This window comes from Mauremys reevesii, linkage group 3 (assembly GCF_016161935.1).
Source record: "Mauremys reevesii isolate NIE-2019 linkage group 3, ASM1616193v1, whole genome shotgun sequence".
Taxonomy (NCBI): domain Eukaryota; kingdom Metazoa; phylum Chordata; order Testudines; family Geoemydidae; genus Mauremys; species Mauremys reevesii.
This window is the reverse complement of record NC_052625.1, coordinates 74,506,785-74,526,828: the sequence shown is the minus strand read 5'-3', so window position 1 is coordinate 74,526,828 and position 20,044 is coordinate 74,506,785. Positions and strand designations below refer to the sequence as shown.

Below are 20,044 nucleotides of genomic sequence, written 5' to 3'. Positions count from 1 at the left end.
TTATTGTGCTACCAAATAAAATATTTACAGAGCTGCAGGACAGAATAAGCAGTCTTTTAATATTCTGTGCCAAACGCCAGGCCTGGAATAAGCAGATATAACTTGTAAAAGGATTTGTTTAATCCAAAGTCAAATGTTGTCATTTTCCCTAGTATGGAACATTAAGAGCTCATTAAAAGCTATACATGATACACGTCACAAGATACTATTGATTTCCCTAAAGAAAAATGCAATTGGTTTCAGTAAAATAATACCAAAACAAATTAATCATATGCAGCAAAATTCCTAATTCTGGTCTGCTTTAGCTCAAAGATATATAACTTGCAGGCTTGTAATTATGTAAGTGCAACTTTTATTTTTTTTAATACATTTATTCAACTGGTATTTAGGATTTAGGAATATTCAATGTCAAACCTTGTAGTGAACGGATGACTACAAAGGATCAGATCGTCTTGGTAAGAATTAAGAAAAGCTTTGTTAGGATTAAGTGTTCTCTCTTGCTGAAGGCTTTTAGTAGAGAATTATACAAGGCAGCATAGAATGAAATTAAACAGTCAACAGATGTCCTTGCTAGTTAACTTTATTTCTACTCATTAATTAACAGAGATAATACATAGGTTTATATTTTTAAATTGGAATGAATGAGCAATCAACCTAACTCCATCATATGTAATGTGATAATGTATGTGCATAATATGAATGTGATATATCTTGACTTTAGCAAAGCTTTTGATACGGTCTAGCACAGTATTCTTGCGAGCAAGTTAAAAAAGTATGGATTGGATGAATGGACAGAAGGTGGGTAGACAGCTGACTAGATTGTTGGGCTCAACAGGTAGTGATCAATGGCTCGATGTCTAGTTGGCAGCCGGTATCAAGTGGAGTGCCCCAGCGGTCGGTTCTGGGGCTGGTTTTGTTCAACCTCTTTATCAGCGATCTGGATGATAGGATTAATTGCACCCTCAGCAAGTTTGCAGATGACACTAAACTGGGGGGAGAGGTAGACACGCTGGAGGGTAGGGATAGGGTCCAGAGTGACCTAGACAAATTGGAGGATTCGGCCAAAAGAAATCTGATGAGGTTCAACATGGACAAGTGCAGAGTTCTGCACTTAGGAAGGAAGAACCCCATGCACCACTACAGGCTGGGGACCGACTGACTAAGCAGCATTCTGCAGAAAAGGACCTGGGGATTAAAGTGGACAAGAAGCTGGATATGAGTCAGCAGTGTGCCCTCATTGCCAAGAAGGCCAACGGCATATTGGGCTGTATTAATAGGAGCATTGCCAGCAGATCGAAGGAAGTGATTACTCCCCTCTATTGCATTGATGTTGAGTCCAGTTTTGGTCCCCCCACTACCTAAGGGATGTGGACAAATTGGAGAGAATCCAGCAGAGGGCAACGAAAATGATTAGGGGGTAGGGCACATTACTTACGAGGAGAGGCAGATGGAACTGGGCTTGTTTAGTCTGCAGAAGAGAAGAGTGAGGGGGCATTTGATAGCAGCCTTCAAAAGAGGTTCCAAAGAGGATGGAGCTAGGCTGTTCTCAGTGGTGGCAGATGACAGAACAAGAAGCAATGGTCTCCAGTTGCAGTGGGGGAGGTGTAGGTTGGATATTAGGAAACACTATTTCACAAGGAGGGTGGTGAAGCACTGGAATGGGTTACCTGATGATGATGTTCGTCCATCGTTGTCGATGAAGACCTCAACAACTCTTTCGTTCAATGACCGGACTCTGTGCGTCCGAAGATGACTGATCAGTCCGATTCGGGCATGGAACATCCTGTCACACGTCGGGCAGACATGTGATGGCACTGTCGATGATGTGCGGGCAGCTCTGGACTTGCGCAGCTCACGCTTTCTTTCAGCCTCAGCAGTACGCCTCGCCTCAGAGGTATTACTGCCTGCGTGAATGAGGCTGCGCCATGCTGGACGGTTCAGTGCGAGGTTTTCCCATGTGGCGGTGTTAATCTCAAGAGACTTCAGAGAGGTCTTCAGCGTGTCCTTGAACCGCTTCTTTTGTCCTCCATGGGAGCGCTTTCCCTGGGCGAGTTCTCCGTAGAAGAGCTGTTTAGGAATGCCCTCGTCTGACATTCTCACGACATGTCTGGCCCATCTGGTCTGGGCTCTCATCAGCAGTGTGTGAACTGACGGCAGACTGGCTCTGATAAGGACTTCAGTATCGGGCACTTTGTCCTCCCATCTGATTTTTAGAAGCTTTCGCAGACAGGAAATGTGGACGTGATTGAGCCTTTGTGCATGACTCCGATAGACAGTCCACGTCTCGCAGGCATACAGCAGAGTTGGAAGCACCACTGCTCGGTAGACCTTCCAGCCTCGTTGGTAGGCTGATCCCTCGACGTTCCCAGACGTTACCTAGGGAGGTAGTGGAATCTCCATCCTTAGAGGTTTTTAAGGCCCAGCTTGACAAAGCCCTGGCTGGGATGATTTAGTTGGTGTTGGTCCTGCTTTGAGCAGGAGATTGGACTAGATGACCTCCTGAGGTCTCTTACAACCCTAATATTCTATGATTCTATGATATGCTTTAAATATACTGCACCAAAAGTAATAAAATAGAAACTGGCTATCAATTAGTGTAATCCATAACACTGTCTTAAGTATCAGAGGGGTAGCCGTGTTAGTCTGGTTCTGTAAAAGCAGCAAGGAATCCTGTGGCACCTTATAGACTAACAGACATTTTGCAGCATGAGCTTTCGTGGGTGAATACCCACTTCGTCGGATGCGAAGGTCTTCAGGTCTCTCTTTTTTTTTCTGTTCACTGATTACTATTACACTGGGTTGTGGACTCCCTATTATTGTGCAGTGTGGAATTAATCAAAATACAGCAGGGTGTGCAATTAATAGATAAAAGCGGAGCTGCAAATTGTCAAGTGGCTTCTCTTTTGTATAGCAAGGCAAGTCTAGGAAAGAGTGGCTCCATGCTCAGCATGGGGGAGAAGGGTGGGGGCTTTTGAAACTAGTTTCTAAACTTATATAGTCCTTTATTGTATCTGGGGTGTGATAAACTCAGCCAGTAGTAACAGTAAAAGACACAGAAATGATGAGTCTCTCTCTTAGGCCTTATCTGCACTTAAGAGTGACTTAACCATTAAAATGTTAGTGACATCTGATTTATTTTGCATCAACATTTTTGTAACTGAACATCAAACATTGAAAGCTTGATGTTTCAATCTTGAAAACTATTGTAAAACTTAAAGAATGTTCCCTCTTTTTGATTCCCTCTCCCACCCAAAGTCTGAGAGGCTGTTTAAATACCTTGTTGCATCTGTCACTACAAGTAATTTCCAAGTTCTCTAACCAATTAATTTAAGCAGAGAAAATATCAGCCCTATAGGAAATAAATACAGTGAAGTCTAACAGTATCCCATTTAACTTTGAATAGCCTCTCAGATTTTGCTGCGAAAGGGAATCAGCTGATGGGCAAATACCAGCAATGAACTTTATGAAAGCATACGTTTATTCCATTTTGGCAGAGGGATTCCCCATTTTAAGTACAAGGAATCTCAAACTACATTACCCTTCCTTCTACTTCTGCCAATGGGGAAGGTCTTTATTAGAGTTTCCTCTGTGCAGATTTCACCCTTGCCATAGTGTTGATAGAAAGTCTTTGGAGTCTATTGCACAATGCCAGGGGATCTGTAGTTGGTGATTGCCAGAGGCAGGTAACAGTTTTTTCTAGAATAGGCGTCATCCCCAGTTAGCCTGGTAGAATTCCCAGTGGACAGTCAGTGTAGTCTGTGGATGCATTAATACATCCCCAATGCCCTCCACATCAGGAAATCCCTAGTCTTCAAGGGTGGTAATGAAACAAACCTTCACTGAGCAATTCCAAAGGAGCCACACAGACAAGGAGATAGAGGAGAGCCACAGAGATCCCTGGGCCTTGTGGATTCCAAAGAATCCATGGACACTGGGGGACAAGCCCTGCCCTCTGACAGAAAACTCTGCAAGATGGCCCTCAGTCTTTCCCACAGAAGGTAGCCTCCTGTGGGTGTCAGGAACCGTATCCACTATGAAATCCTGTCCCATTACTTAAACAAGGGGATGGATTGCCTTATGCAATACTCCCCAATGAGTTTTGAGCGTGAAAGGGAAGGGTCAAGCAGGAATGCCATTATGGCTGGGAAATGCACCTCCGGGTGGTGGGGGCAGACGTGGGGTTGATTAATGTAAATACAAGAGAAAGGGTAATTATGAGATCATGCTGTCTAAAATTAGGAAAACAAAGTGACAAATAAACATCAGTGTAAAGTTCCTGCTCAATGGCTGGCATTCAGAGTTATTATTTACCTTTCTCAGAAAGCAATCTGAATAATATTAAGGAGCTTTGACATATTCTTCTTTTGATCCATGACAAACTGAAATTTTACATTGATACCATGACCAATCCATGAAATCTGTCTTTTTTTCCTCCAGGGCATACAATGAGCCCTGAATATTGCTTGTCTCTGTAGACCAAACATCCTACTCTGTTCTATGTTTTATGTTTGTAATTATGTTTTTGCACTACGAAAGCCAACTTGAAATATCAGAGAATTATTTAAACATAACTATCTTCAAATCTTCAAATTCAAGTAACCACATTCTCAGTTTGGAAGGAGAGGTAACTTACCTTGTAGAATAACTGGAGTTCTTTGAGATGTTTGTCCCTATAGGCGCTCCACTTCAGGTAAGCATATGCCCCAGGCATCTTTGATCAGATTTTTTTAGTAGCAATGCCCATTCAGCCCACTCATGCATTCTAGGCATCCTGAGTCATAAAATTTCCATGTTTGGGTGGAGAAGCCAACGCGAGTCCTAAGGCAGCAGGTGCAAAAGAGTGGAAAATTGCAATACTGGGCAAGAAGTCAGGTGAATCAAGCAAGGGAATGAAACTTGTCTTGGCCAAGTTGGTACCATTAGAATGACTTTGGCTTTGTCTTGCTTGATCTTCTTTAGCAGGTTTAGAATCAATGGGGTTGGAGGAAAGGTATAGAGAAGGCCTCTCTTCCAAGGAATGAGAAAAGCATCCTCTAGGGACTAACAGTTGTGAACCTCTTCTTGAGCAGAATTGTATTCCGCTTTCTGTTGATGGTGCTGACAAAAAGATCCAGGTCTGTGAAACCCCAATTTAGAAAAATATATCTGAGGATCAAATTGTCTAGTTCTCACTTGTAATCCTGGGACAAATGCCTTCTCAAATCATTGGTCATGTTCTTTTGAATGCCTGGAAGATAAGAGGCCTAAATGAAAATATGATTGGCTATGCACACATTTTATAGCTTTATTGCTTCCACACAAAGAGAAAGGAATCTCGTCCTTGGCAATTTATGAAGAACATTCAAGCTATGTTGTCTGTCATATCCTTGATGAATAGACCCTTGATTATGGCAAGGAAGTGAATGTACGGATGCCTGACCATCCTGAGCTCCAAAAGTTTGAAGTGGGGAAAAGACTCACAATCTGTGTATGGAGATTCCCCATCCCAGGAGGGATACATCTGAAGTTATAGTGATGGTGGGAGGAGGTCAAGTAAAGGGAACTTCTGCACAGAGTTTAACAGGTCCTTCCACCAACTGAGTCCAGAACTTGATGAGGAATAGACACCAACTTGCTGAGACTGTGTTTGGTATGTAGACAGTTCTCAACCAGTCTTGGAAACAGCAAAGTTGCAACCTAGTGTGTAGAATGACAAATGTGTAGGCTTCCATTTGGCCTAGAAATTGAAAATAATTTCTGACTGTCATCTGTGGGCTTAGCTGAACTTTGGAAATGATGTGTGTCAGTACTATACATCTGTCCATCAGTAGGTAAGCTCTGGAATGTTATAGCCACTAGAAAAGCCCCTATGAACTCTATCCATGGAACTAATGTCAAAGTGAACTTTTCTGTGCCAAGATGGAGTCCTAACCTGTTGGATAGCGTCATAGCTGTCCCCACAGCAAAGATAACTTTGTTATGTAATTGGCTCTTGAGGTAGGGAAAGACTATTATTCCCCCATTGACGTAGACGAATGGCCACTGTCAGGACCTTCAAAAAGACCACGGGAGCGGACAAGAGTCCAAAGGGGAACACTCGGCACTGGAAGTGATCCTGGCTGACCAGGAAGCAGAGGAATCATTTGTGAGATGAGTGTATCACAAAGTGAAATTTGGCATCCTAAAGGTCAAGGGCCACAAACCAATTTAACGATGCAATTACAGCAGCAAGAGTAATCATCCTGAACTTCTGCACTTTGACAAAGATGTTTAACTATCTGAGATCTAAAAATGGCCTATATCCCCATTATTTTTGGGAACGAGAAAGTATTTGGAAAAGAACTCTTTCCTCTGTGCTGTACTGGAACTGGTTCTATGGCTCTGATATGTAGGAGAGAGAGAGAGGACTTCCTGTTTCAACAACTGTTTAGGAGATGGATCCTAGAGAAGGGACCAGAGAAGGAGGGTAGAGTGGAGGAATGAGGTAAAATGAACAGAATAATTTGATATTATGACCTCCAAAACCTATTTGCTCCCATGAAGGTTGAAAGCAGGAGAGACAATGTCCAAAATATGGAAGGAGGTGGATCGAGAGCACAGCTGTAGATTCTGAAGTTGGGGCTATTCTGGACCTTCTACCAAAACATCTACATTGATGTTTAACAGACAAGGAAGATGGTAGTCATCGAAAGAGTAGACAGCTTCCTCCTCTGATATCTGTGTCTCTTCTTGAGTGCTTCAGCAGACCTATGGAAGGTAAGAAGTTGGACTGGGTGGGTTCTCTGAGATGTCTGTGACTGGCTAAAGTTTCTCTTGTTTGCAGAAAGACTCCTTTTGGGGTTGTGGTTAATTAGGAGGGATAGATAAGACAGCATATCAATAGAGCAGGCAACATCACTGTTATCTGTGGTGGTCCTCACAGGTGCAGCTGGGTGCTTACACCAGAAGGGGATGCAAATTTTGTTATTGTATATTTGCAAATTATATTTTCTGGTGCTTTTAAAATAATAGACATTTTTCTACAATCTGTGGTTCCATCCCTGCTCCCATGGATGTCAATGGCAAAACTTCTTTTAATTTCTTTGGAATCTGGATTTCTGTGTTGATTTTGACTCTAAAACTTTTAAAACCAAATAGGAGAGAGATAATGTGAGGACAAAAAACAGTTGCAAGGGAGGTTGCTCCCTTGTTTCTACATAAATGTTGAGTTAAAGATGGTCATTTCTCACGCTACAAACACTGATCATGAAGCAGTGTCGGATTATATTGATTTCATATTTATTTGATCTAGAACAATTTCTAAATGTATTCAAGCAGCTTAAAAACACTCTTGACAAACAAACGATGTACGTTTAAACAGTGTATGTAAACGATTGCTCATTGTACCATTAGCTTGCTTCATTCTGACTGGTTTAAAGGATAACCCTATTGTCTACACATGCTTGCACATGAAGAGAATGATATTTTATAATACTGAATTTGATTTTAGGGAGGTGAACAGTCCCTTGAGAGCTTTTGTGGCGGATCAAAAGTATACTTTATAAAATTATGATTAATAATACTAATCATCGGCCAAATAGACAGCAGCTACCTGAAAACACTACTTAACTTTTAAGTCTTTAATCATTTAAAACTAGATTGGGAAAAGCACTAGAGAATCCACTACTATGCTGGCAGCAGGGGATGGACATAAGTCTTTTTAAAAGCTAATTTAATTTATTTTCAGGCTAGCACTAGTTGAAGGTATGTTGCTTTAGATTTACAGTAACTACTGGTAATCTGATCGGTTGGCAGAAATTTGATTTTGGACAGCAAATAGACATAAATTTATGCAAACTGTGTGTTATGCTATATTTATCTGAGCTTTGTGATTGTGAATATTAAGATATTGGCAATGCTGGCACCTAGCACAGAAACCAGATATATCCAATTTTATGGATTAGGATCCAAAGTGAACTATTTTATGCACAGGCCTGTCTCTTCAATATCATAACTTTCTACAAGAAAGTCTGCCCCAACAGCCATTCTAGCAGAATAACAGGGAGTTTAGGTGCTCTGTTGCCTTAATCTGATCAGCATTATTAAACAGAAATTGCTTATCGGCCTTCTGAATTATGCAAGAATCTTTGAGACAATACCACTGATGAGCGGGGGGGGGGGGGGAACAACACACAGACACTCCCCAACCCCGGAACTACTAAACTGATCTCACACAGGACCACAAAATGTGATGCATCTACACTAGAATTTTATACAGGGATATATTCCAAGAATTCTCATATTTATTACTCTACTTGGCTTACTTGCTATTTGAACTGACTCTTTCAAAACAGTTGACATCCCAACAGTTTCTGTAACTATCTGCCGTCCCTACAGATTCCATAGCTTCCCATTTTTGAATCATCCTAAATTTTCACTTGAACATTAAATGTCAATGGGGTTGCACTTCTGTTTGTAAGGGAGAAATCCATGCTATAATAATGTAAATCAACCCAGCAGAGAGTTATCACATTGTTCATAAACTATGAAGTTTAGAAGACACACTGTGTGCACCTGTTTCTATCTTGAACAGAATTGTCACAAGACTGTTGTTGATGCATGCATGTATGTATCATAAACACTAACTGTATGCTCAGAATAACATCTTTTACAAGGCTTTGTTTCATTACCCATGATGCAATTTAGGAGACTATACCAACTGCAGCTTTGGGAGTGCTAACTGCCTAACGGGCAGGTGCATTACCTGTGGTTACATATAGATGGGACATGAACATAAGGAATCACTCATAGGGCTGGATGGCATGATTTATATTTGCTTCAAACAAATTGTTTGAAACCTTTTAAAATAATTAACATATTTGACAAATATGTTATGGCTAAAAAAGCTTATGGGATTTGTAGTGTTCAAAGAGGTATTTTCTCCTCCATACCCAAATTAAACTAATCATTTTGTAATGTCCTATAAGACGACCTTGAAAGACAGGGTACAGATACATAAAAATACCTAAGACTCTCCTGCTAAACTCTAGTTAGATGGTAACTCTACCAAGTAAATCAGTTGTTGAGGAGGGAGAGGATGGGATAATGGAATGCCACACTTAATAAGGGTTTTATTTTTATATTTTAACTTAAAACAGGGCTAGACATGCAGGAATGGAAGCTTGCAGCAAATTTAAATATGGAGGAAAATTGAAGGAAGGTGGCAGCTATTTTAAAAAGAGAAATCGCCATAGTATTGAACTGCTACCAAAAACCAATCCCATGAAAGGTCAGATTTAGTGGAAATCCTGGGGAAAAAATCATGTTGCTGATTTTTACATCATGAATAATTTCAACCCCCCTTCCATGTTTGCCACCACTGAAGGTGCTACAGTTAGCAATTACACATGCTATGGGCAAGTTGCCTTTCTGCATTAAAGAAAGGCAACGTTAGAGAGACAATGGCTCTCAAATATGCTGGGACCAACATGGTTTTCTGAAAATAATTTGCTTTCATTTAAAGATTCATAGATTTTAAACAGCAAGAGATTATTTCCCCCTATATCAGGACACTTGTACATGAATTAGAATACTAAGTAATGTCCAGCAAGACTTGCATTTTAATTAGATTAATTTAAAAACTAGCACGAAAAGTGTATTCATTTAAGGGTTTATGGCAGCGAGTTAGATATGTGTCAATTGTCCTGGATCATTACCTAAACGAGTTAATCTAACAGTAAGCACAGGAAATACAGTTCTGTAGTGGGTTGGAGAACATTTCAGGGGATTTACTGTTTTAATACTTGTTTGTGCAATTTAAACAAGCTGTAAGATTATGGATTTTAACTGATTCGTGAAGGTTATGCATTCTTTTATAAAGACATTCATCAGAAGTTTGACATTTTCTTTTCAAACACGAATAACCTCTTAATTTATTTTGCCTTGAAGAGAACTGACCTCCCTGAGTATAGCTTGATTTATAACCCCACTTGACTAATCTTTCTGACCAATTATTTGCGAATTCTTTAGTCCAATATTTGTAGAAGTTGGAGAGGTTAGTGGTACTGTTTCTGGGGAGCACGCGGAAAAAGAGAGGTCTTTTACTAGGTACAATAGCTAGTAATACAACACAATAACTGGAAGATATGAAAATGAGACAGATTATGCCTGAAAATCATTTTATATAATAAAAAGTATTACACTAGATCAGTGGTTTTCAACCTTTCTTTCATTTGTGGACCCCTAAAAAATTTCAAATGGAGGTGCAGACCCCTTTGGAAATTTTAGACAGTCTACGGAGCCCCAGGGGTCTGCAGACCACAGGTTGAAAACCACTGCACTAGACTGAATGTTAAAATGGAAACCAAACAGTGTAATATCAAAGACATTCTCTTTCCCTCTAAATAACAAATGTAAGTACAAACAACCCAGTTTGAAAAAAAAATCCTCCACTAAAGACACTTTCTTTGATACATCAATCAGGTTTCATCATTTTCTAAGCAAAATCTTGGAAAAAGACATCTACAGTATTCAATCGCCACACCAAAAATAATTGCCTTAATCATTTCCAGTCAACCTTCTATGCATAATACAGTACAGAAGCCTTCTGCCGGTTACAGAGTGCTCCCTTTGGTCTAAGCACACACCTCTCACCACGAGCTGAAGACATTATTTGACCTTTTTGTGGCAAATCAAATGATCTTTCCCCATCAGACCCTGAATCACTTTTCTTCATCTTAGTGCTGTAATGGATATGATCAGCTATGACATTATTTTTGATCACCTGATACAGTTCCATTTCTGGAACTTTGTTCTTAGGTTTCACTCTTATTCAACTATGCTTATGTGTGAATCCCACTTCTACATTCCACCACTACAATATCTCCCTGGATCCACATCTTGACTTCTTCCTCTTTTCTAAAATCATCATCTCTGGCCATCTATTTTCTGAAATCATATGTGGATATGATTTCTAGTTGCTAGTTGAAAAATGTCAATTGTTTTTTCATAAGAAATTACAGAGGGGGGGAGGGGAATTGTTTTATTCAAAATACCCTGCAAAATGTTTTCTTTTTTTCAAACCATAAACTATAATATTTTACGGTTTTCAAAAACTGTTCTCAGTAATAATTTGTAATTTTGGGTAAAACACTTTCATTTTTCAAAAACTAAACAAACAAAAGCCATTTTTTAATGATTAACCAAACATTTTAATCTAGATCTGGAGATTTCCAGGTTGTGGTTTACAGTTTTTCATTGACTTGCCTGTGCAAATTTTCTTTTTAGTCCAAAAGCCATTTTTCAAATAATTTTTTTACCAGCCCTTGTACACACAAATCTGTATCACCTTCACTATTTCAGCCATGTCTTCATTTTCTCTCTCTATCAAACTTATCTACTTCTGAGTCTGATAGGACTGCATTGAACTCAGTGTATCCAAAACGACTATCCTACTCACTGGAAAGAAAAGCCATCTTAGCCAAATCTTCAATGCTTCTTTCTCCATCTTCTATTCAAATGTCACACTATCTTGGCAGTCAGGAACTTAGATTTCTGATTTGGACCCAAAATCCTTTTGCACCCCATATCACCTACGTCTGCCTACAGTCAAATAAGAATCATCATCTCACACAGGCATATTTGATGATGATTCAGGCAAAGCTTTTATCAGACTTAATTTGCTCTCATCCTGGCTCCTGTAATTTATTCCTTTATTGTCTCTTTATATCTTTACTTTTCAAACTTCAATGACTCACTTCCCCACCCAGACCTGTAAATAGGAACATATCTTTGCCAGTCTCTGAAATCTTTACATCCATTTCAGAATCTAGTGCAAAAGTCTCTCTTAGATAGCAAGATTCCCTGAGCCTGTAGAGTTCCTCCTAATCTTTTAGAGCGTCTCAGAAATTCCCTGATGGAAGACTGATCAATCATAAAAGAGTTACTTTCATGGAAAATATTCAATTTCAGTGAACTTGTGATGAAACCCCTCCAGCCTGGCTTCCTACTGGCTCATCTGTCCAGCTCCTGGCTTTGTGGCAGCCCAGCTGATGGGGAGCCAAGACCCTGGAAGCTATCCTGCTTTGCCGGGATCCCTACATTTCCAGGGTCCTGACTCATTTGCAGCTCACCAGGCAGTCTGATGGGGACAGGGCTGCCCAGAGGGGGGGGCAAGTGGGGCAATTTGCCCCGGGCCCAGCAGGGGCACCCACGAGAGATTTTCGTGGCCCCTGGAGCGGGGTCCTTCACTCTCTCCGGGGGCCCCGGAAAACTCTCGCGGGGCCTGGGCCCCCGGAGCTTCTTCGCTCCCGGTCTTTGCTGGTGGGGGGTCCTTCCTCTCTGGGATAGAAGGACCCCCCGCCGCCGAATTACCGCCGAAGCAGGACCCGCCGCCGGAGTGCAGCCGGGTCTTCGGCGGCGGGGGGGTCCTTCCGTTCCGGGACCTGCCACCGAAGTGCCCCGAAGACCCGCGGTGGGGGCTGCACTTTGGCGGCGGGTCCCGCTTCGGTGGTAATTCGGCGGAGGGGGGGTCCACGCCGTGGGTCTTTGGGGCACTTTGGCGGCAGGTCCCGGAACAGAAGGACCTCCCGCCGACGACTTATCGCCGAAGCGGGGCCCCCCGCCGCCGAAGACCCCAGGCCCCCGGAATCCTCTGGGCGGCCCTGGATGGGGAGCTGGGAGCCCTGGGAGTACTGGTTCCCAAGCTCTCAGGTTTGCAGATCTTCAGCAGATGGGGCTCTCAGGGTCTGCTTCCGGGGGACTGCCCCAGAACCAGGGCTCCATTTCCTTTTCTGGAGAATTTTGAAATGTTTGGTTTTTATTCCAAATGTAAACAAAACTAATTTTTAAAATATTGAAATGGTCCTTGAAACAGAATCGCCTTTCTCTGCATAGCGCTATACTTTTTCTGTTCTTTAGCTCATTCCTATGGACAGCAAATGCCAAATATCTTTCTATCCTCCCTCCTTATCTCTCCACAGTTGGTGGACAATACTGCTCCAATGCTGTCCTATGCTATGCTCCTCATCTGTAACAGTTTCATGTCTTTCTCCACTCAACATTTATTATAAATCCTCTTTTCCCTAATCTCACCACACCCTCTCTCAAACAAATAAATCCAACTTAAGTCTTTGGTGCTTCTCCAAGCTCATTCATTCTCCTTGAAAATTCTTCATAACACCCTCTCCAACTCCTCTACCACTACTACCACTCTAATTTTACTGTCTAAAAGTAATCAGTGGAATGCTAGTTAGATTTTTAAAATGCTTACAGGTGTAGTAATCTAAAATTTTATTAACAATTAAGAACTTTTGTAAGTAGGATCTTTATCCTCTCAATGTCCTTTTATAGATAGCAGTACAAGACACACTCTGTATTCTATTTAATACTGATGTTAGGCTTCCCCTCATGTGCAAAGGAAGGAAAGAGCTTTTGGTTTAATAGTCCAAATACAGTGTTGCCAACGCATGATTTTATTGTAAATTCTGTGATATCTGGTGATTTTTCTTCAAGCCCCAGCACCCTAAAAATCAACTGATTACATGATAATTTCAGGTTTCATTTTTTAAAAAGTATATGCTCACCTTCATGGTTGTGGAGAAAAAATGAAAATATGACCCAAATGTTCCCTAAAGGCTCAGAAATCAAATAAAAATAACCCAAAATGTAATTTAAAAAAAATCACATTATTTTATGCCAGTCTCTTGATTTTTGGGGTCCTGTCTCATGAGTTTTGAATTCTTTGAGTTGTCAATACCGGATTCAAATACATTTTTCTGATTTAAAAAATATCCAACCACACCATGTCTCCATATTCAGAAAACAACATTGAACCTGGGCATATTTGTGATGCTTGAGTGGAAAAAATGTGAATAGACCACATGCCACCACCACAAACAGATCTGTCCTCCCAAAACAAGACAGATGCTCCTCTCTCCTGCTCCCAAATCACAGCTTTACATGGATTTTCATGTTTATTTTTCGAAATGCTTACAATCAAGAGAAGTTCCACATATTTACTTACCACCGGTCTGTGTACATCCCAAAATGCTCGCTCCTGGCTATCAAGGATTTTCCTTTCTATCTTGTCTCTTTTCTTGTCCACTCTGTCAATGTTGCAGTATATTTAAGACAAACAACATTAATTGTAGTGCCTCTAAAAACAGTCAATGACAAATCCAGCAATAAAACTTCAAAGCAACTCACTTTGCTTGTGCTTCAGCTTGCATAAAAATAAACTCCCACTTCCGGGCAAATGCTCTCTGTAGCCTGGCCAAACTCTCCTGAAAATACAGTATAAACAAGTTTAACTTTGCTTTAAGTTATTCATTGTCTAACAGTTTTTAGACTGTCTTCAAAACCTCCAAAGATGATGTTAGACTCAAAAGCCATAATGCACAGGCTAGTGTAAATGTAGTCTATTTATTTGGTGGAAAGTGTCTGACACAGTACAGGATAGAACACAAAGTCTACATTATCTGTGCCCCCATTTCTGTAAGGTTTGCCACTCTGTTGAAAGGTCTGGACACAGCTCTAGTGAATTGCAGTGGTTGCTGCAGAGTTTGGCACTTCCAGAAAAACACACCGGCAGCAATTTTTGTGGGTGTGTTGGTTGGTTGATTATTACAAATATTTCCATGAAATGCTCCAACTTTAAACCGTAGCCAGCTCTGGAAATGTAGCAATGACATTAGCTTGATACTGCCATTGATTTACACTAAAACCTCCATTTATCTTCTACATGAGCTGTTTCTGTTGTATAGTACAGAGATAACTTTAGCTGGAACATTAGAAAGATATTTTGGGAATACAAACTTCTTCTAAAGAAAACTGACCAATGGTCATACTTTTAAAAAATGTTTGCAGACTAAAGCTATTATTGTATAGAAAATTTATTTAATAATATTTTTATGAGACTTGGCATAATTCTGCAGCCAGATATGCTGGTAAATCTTGAGCAACTCCACTGGTTGCAATAGAATTATTCTGGACTTTCATTAGTGTAAATGGAAGCATAATTTGGTCTACTGACTTCAAGGGAGTTTCTGGTACTCCATTTCTCTCTATGTGTTAATGATAGTGAGGTTCACTGAAAAAATATCTGAGAACTTGGTATCAAATAATTGGACTGTAACTGTATTATATATTTACTGCAGAATAGTAAAGGGATATGTCTTCACAATCCCATCAATAACCCACATAAAGATACCATGGGCCATACTCATCCCGCTGTAGCTCTTTTGGCTTTAGCAGAGTTACAGCAGGGCAAAAACTGGCCTAGTATCTTTAAAACTAAGGGTACAATTTTCAAAAGCACCAAAGTGACTTCAGAGCCCATTGAAAGTATATGGGTCTTAGACACTTAAGGCCAGATGTCTAAAGGTATTTAGGTGCCTAACTTCCCATTGATTTCAGTGATTACCTTTTAAAATCTGGCCACGTCTATGTCAGTTTTGAAAATGGGACTCAACTCTTCATTACTTGAGTCCTTTTGAAAGTTTTAAGCTAGATCTTTAAATATATAATTGGAATCCTTACACACTGTAGTATAGTTCTGGCAAACATTGGGATATGTTTGTTTCCGACTGCATGAGATTGGTGAACAGTTCACCTGAGGCTGGGGAAAGGATCTGTGCACAGTTAGATTAGAGATGGGCCCAAGTCTCAGTTCCCAAACACCCCTGAACTTTGGGGAGATATGAATTCAAACTTTGCAGCTGGCCCCTCTCTACCAACACCCTGGATCCCAGCACTCCAAAACTATGGGAACATTTGGGATTTGTTTCTATCTTTATTCATAATGCACTAACCCAATCTTCATTGTTTAATATAATACAGCAGGAGCTCACGTACAACAGCATTTATGGATTCTGAAACATTAGCACTTGAGTGCCGGTTGTCACATGCCTAGACACAAGTTTAACTGCTCAATGTATAAACCACTGCACTATAAAAATGCTGTGGCCTTTGTTTCTAATGTTATCCTACATTCTGCTAAGCTTGGAAATCTCATTTATTTGACATCTCAGTTCCAGGAAAGGCCCACGTACTTACTGCTTCATAGTCTGCTAGCTCAAGCCGTGCTTTGTTTTGCATTGTTCGCTTGCAGAGGTAAACCGCTAGAACACACAAAAAAAATCAATCAATCATTTCTTGCTATTTCATAAACATCAAAGCCCCAGAAATCAAGATCTCAAGGTTTCATCCACATTCCATTGACACGGACTGGTAGATTTTTACCTCTGTGTTTCTCCCTCTATAGCAGTGTCGGATTAGCCACTGGGCCAATGGGGTCCATGCCCAGGGCACTGGCCAGTTGGGGGGGCCCAGAAAAATGGGCGCCCCCAGCACCCTGACCTACTCCGCCTGCCCGATGCTCCTGCCGGGGGGTGGGGGCTTGCCCAGCTCCTCCTGCCCACCTGGTGCTCCTGTGGTCCCCACATCCCGACCCCACTCCCCGGCTGGAGTGCCCGGGCAAACCCCCGCATCCCAACCCCATTTCCCCGCCAGGAGAGCCAGGAGGGGGAAGCAGGGGGACTGAAGGCAGAAGGGGTTGGGAGGGGCCCCCCACTTGCTCTGGCCCAGGGGCCCCACAAAACCCTAATCTGCCCCTGCTCTGTAGTCAATTTTTTAGAACAAGGGGGTCAATACATACAATGGTATTTTTTATTGAAGTGTAGCTTCTGCCAAAGTGATTAATGGCATAATTATTTAGCTCTCTTTACAGTATAGCAGTAATAAACAAAACCTTGGAGGTGAGGTTTTGTTTTTGTTTTTTTGTTTTGCCAGGAACTAATTTGTTAAAAAGCTAAATGGCAACTTATCTTTAAAGTATTGCATATGGACTAAAAGAACCAAGAGGTTTATCAGGAGGTGTTGTCCTATTTCACTAGTAGAAGGGTTTTCTTTATTGTTTATTTATATGCTATTATTTTCCCATTGCATAGACACCAATCCACATCAACAAGAGAAACTCACAGTTAAAAATAAAAAGGGAACAATACAAATAAAAAATAAAGACTCAAAGTATCACTCCCTATGGAAAATATCTGTAAGAGGAAATAATGTGGGAGTGAAAATGAAAAAAAAGTAGGAGTATATCTTTACATACAACATTGCGATCAGATTTAGTCTTATTTACATTGGGGCAAATCCAAAGGAATTGCATTGATTTCAGCAATGTTGTTCTGGATTCACACCAGTGTAATTGAACAGAATTTTGCCAAATATATTACAAGCAACAACTGCTGAAAAGAAATGGGTTGAAATCAAACTAAGGTGAGAGAGAGGACAGATGTTAGCATTACTCACTAAGTCATTACATTAATGGTTTGATCCTCCAGAATCCTTTATGCATCCAAAATTCCTATTGAATTAAACTGCAAATCCTATTCTTTTCATTTAGGGGCAAATCCTATCCTTCATTTCAAGCCTGAGTAACTGGATTTAGTACAGGTGACTCCTCCAGAATTGAGATGTAGAGTGGGGCAGAATTTCCCCTCACAAGTCTGAAGAGAAACATCATAACTGTTTCATGCCTCCACAGCCCCAGCCCCAGCCCCAGTCCCTCTGTGGGGTAGAATGGCCTTTTGATTTGATTTGTATAGTCAAGTATTCACCAACCCCATCCACGGACTCTGTGCTGGTGACATAGAGCCCTCACAGAGCTAGGCTCTGATATATTCTGAGGGAAGGAACCCTGGCCCACCCATCCCCATCCCTACACAGAAAAATGCATTTCCACTGCTGGCACAGATAGGAAAGATTTGTGTCTAAGAACTCAATCCGACAGTCCCTAGACAAGCAAAGTCCCTTGCACCTAATCTAATCTTGAATTTTAAGGAGGCCAAATCAATAATACTTAAGATTCCCAGAGATAAAATTCACTTCAGACAAAAGAATAAATCTTAAAGATAGTTTCAGTCTGACTTGCTCCCTCTGCTCCAAGGCATTCTATTATTTCACTAAAACAACAAGGAGTCTGGTGGCACCTTAAAGACTAACAGATTTATTTGGGCATAAGCTTTCGTGGGTAAAAAATATTTTTTTACCCATGAAAGCTTATGCCCAAATAAATCTGTTGGTCCTGAAGGTGCCATCGGAATCCTTTTTGTTTTTGAGGATACAGACTAACACGGCTACCCCCTGATACTATTATTTCACTGGGATCACACAGGGTGAAAACCAGCAGAGAACTTACATTCATTGCAAGTGCCTCTGAGCTTTAACTGGGGCTCCAGATATTACTTAATGGAAAGAAGAATTAAAATTTGATATGTATGTTACTTGGTCTATTCTCTTCTCCATTTGTATTCTTTCCATTTTCTTCAAAAGTGTTACCGTCTGTCTTCTCTGATATTCCCTCCTCAGGTAATACAAAGATATATCTATTTGTCACATATAACTTAGCAGGCTGAGGTACAGAACTTAGCCCCAATTTCAATGCATATTTAAAGCACCATTGCCTTAGGGTTTGTTCTGAAATCTAGGAAAGAGAATAAGTGCTGAATTCTGGCTCTTCTCGCTGAGTCCAATGGTAGCTCCAGGCACATAACTGAGGGCAGAATTGGGCCCTCATTACATTCCATCTTTTTTTTCTTATTGCTTTCAAAATTACTTTCTTAACTGACAGATCTAGGAAAAAAATCCTGTCAGCATTTGCTCTAAGATATTGTGAGGATTATTTTAAAAAAATGTATTTATTAAAGATGAGCAGAGAGGATTCCAGGAACTCCATGAGCTGAGTTTAAGCCTGTCAGGTTACCCCAACATCTCTTTAAATATACATAGAAAACTCCCACTCTCTTCTTTTGCTTGGCCTACTGTAAAACTAATATTCTTAGAAGATAGTTGCCCAACCTATATTCAATATATTTGTTGTACTTTGTTCCTTGCCATCAGCCCAATCTCCTTTTCTAAAGCAGTTATTCCTTCAGGATCATAATGTCCACAGCAGAACAGACCAATGATTTACTTGTCTGGCAGCCTTTCTTTGGCTGTGTCCAATCCAAGATGTGTCAATTGAAGGCCTGAACACCTCACAATCTGCCTAATTCTGCTACACCAGGGCAATTTCATGGTGACCCCAAGATAAACAGTACTTGCCTACACAAGTGTAATAGTCTAATCCTGTTTCAACATTTACTATCTGGAGTAAAATGACAAGGGCTAACAATTCTCATGCTTCTAGACACAGATCAACGGGACTGCTTATGTAAGTGTTACCTAATGTGAGCAAGAGTTGTAGATTCAGGCCCCTGGCATAACTCTTAAATGGTGATAAAGATCCAAAAAGAAGAACACAGTATCATGCTGGGAACTTGAGATGCTATAGGATTCTTTCCTTCAGTGTAAATAATTTTCTGTAGCCTCAGACTAAAGATTCTTTATTTCCAAGGTAAATAAATTTCAACAATAAAAGTTATGTGACACCATATTTGTATGCTATATAGGTAATTTTGGGACTTAAAGAAGTGAGGTCCATTGAAATGAGCTTCATTAGAGGGGTATGACACCTGGAGATCAGTATCTGATCCTGAAGCATGAGGATTATCAGCCTTTGTCATTTTACCCCAGTAAGTAAATTTCAGAACAGGACTAGATTCCTTTAATTACAACATCTGCTGGTTATACTACATTATTTGTCTCAGTAATATCTTGTGGCAACGAGTCCTGGACCTGTCTCCTTGAAATTTCCATCTAATGACTTCTTTTTAGTGTGCACATTTCTGAGCCAGGACTTCAAAACAGATACGTTTATCCCTCAAGACTTTCCTCCAGGGTATTAAAATGCTTCTCTTATTTTAGGAGTCTAATGATTATACCATCTGGCCTTTTTTATGCTCATTAAAGCTCTTTCTACATGTCAGCGTACTTAAGGCAGGGTCTAAAGTGTGCCCGGGAGGATTTATCTGTCTGGGAAGTATGACAGATCTGCTGATGCCAAGGCAGAAGAAAACGGTGCTCAAGGACACTTCAACTCTTTGGTTCAATTGCCCCCCCCCATCATTGTAGTGCCAGCACTCTCACTTTTAGCATGAATGCAGCCATTCTGGGATATTGTTAAGGGCTTCTTGTGGAAGCAGCA

At 40.7% G+C, this 20,044-nt stretch overlaps 1 protein-coding gene across 7 annotated transcripts in view; it reads right to left on the bottom strand.

Annotated features, from left to right (window-relative positions):
* RGS7 (regulator of G protein signaling 7) overlaps window positions 1–20,044 on the bottom strand; it is a 478,754-nt gene that overhangs the window by 71,038 nt on the left and 387,672 nt on the right. For all 7 annotated transcript variants that reach the window (XM_039529565.1, XM_039529559.1, XM_039529560.1 and 4 more), the window contains 3 exons: window positions 16,012–16,076; window positions 14,164–14,240; window positions 13,982–14,063 (listed from right to left, as the gene is read on the bottom strand). In XM_039529565.1, coding sequence (XP_039385499.1) covers window positions 13,982–14,063; window positions 14,164–14,240; window positions 16,012–16,076 — 224 coding nt within the window. The remainder of the gene's footprint in view (window positions 1–13,981; window positions 14,064–14,163; window positions 14,241–16,011; window positions 16,077–20,044) is intronic.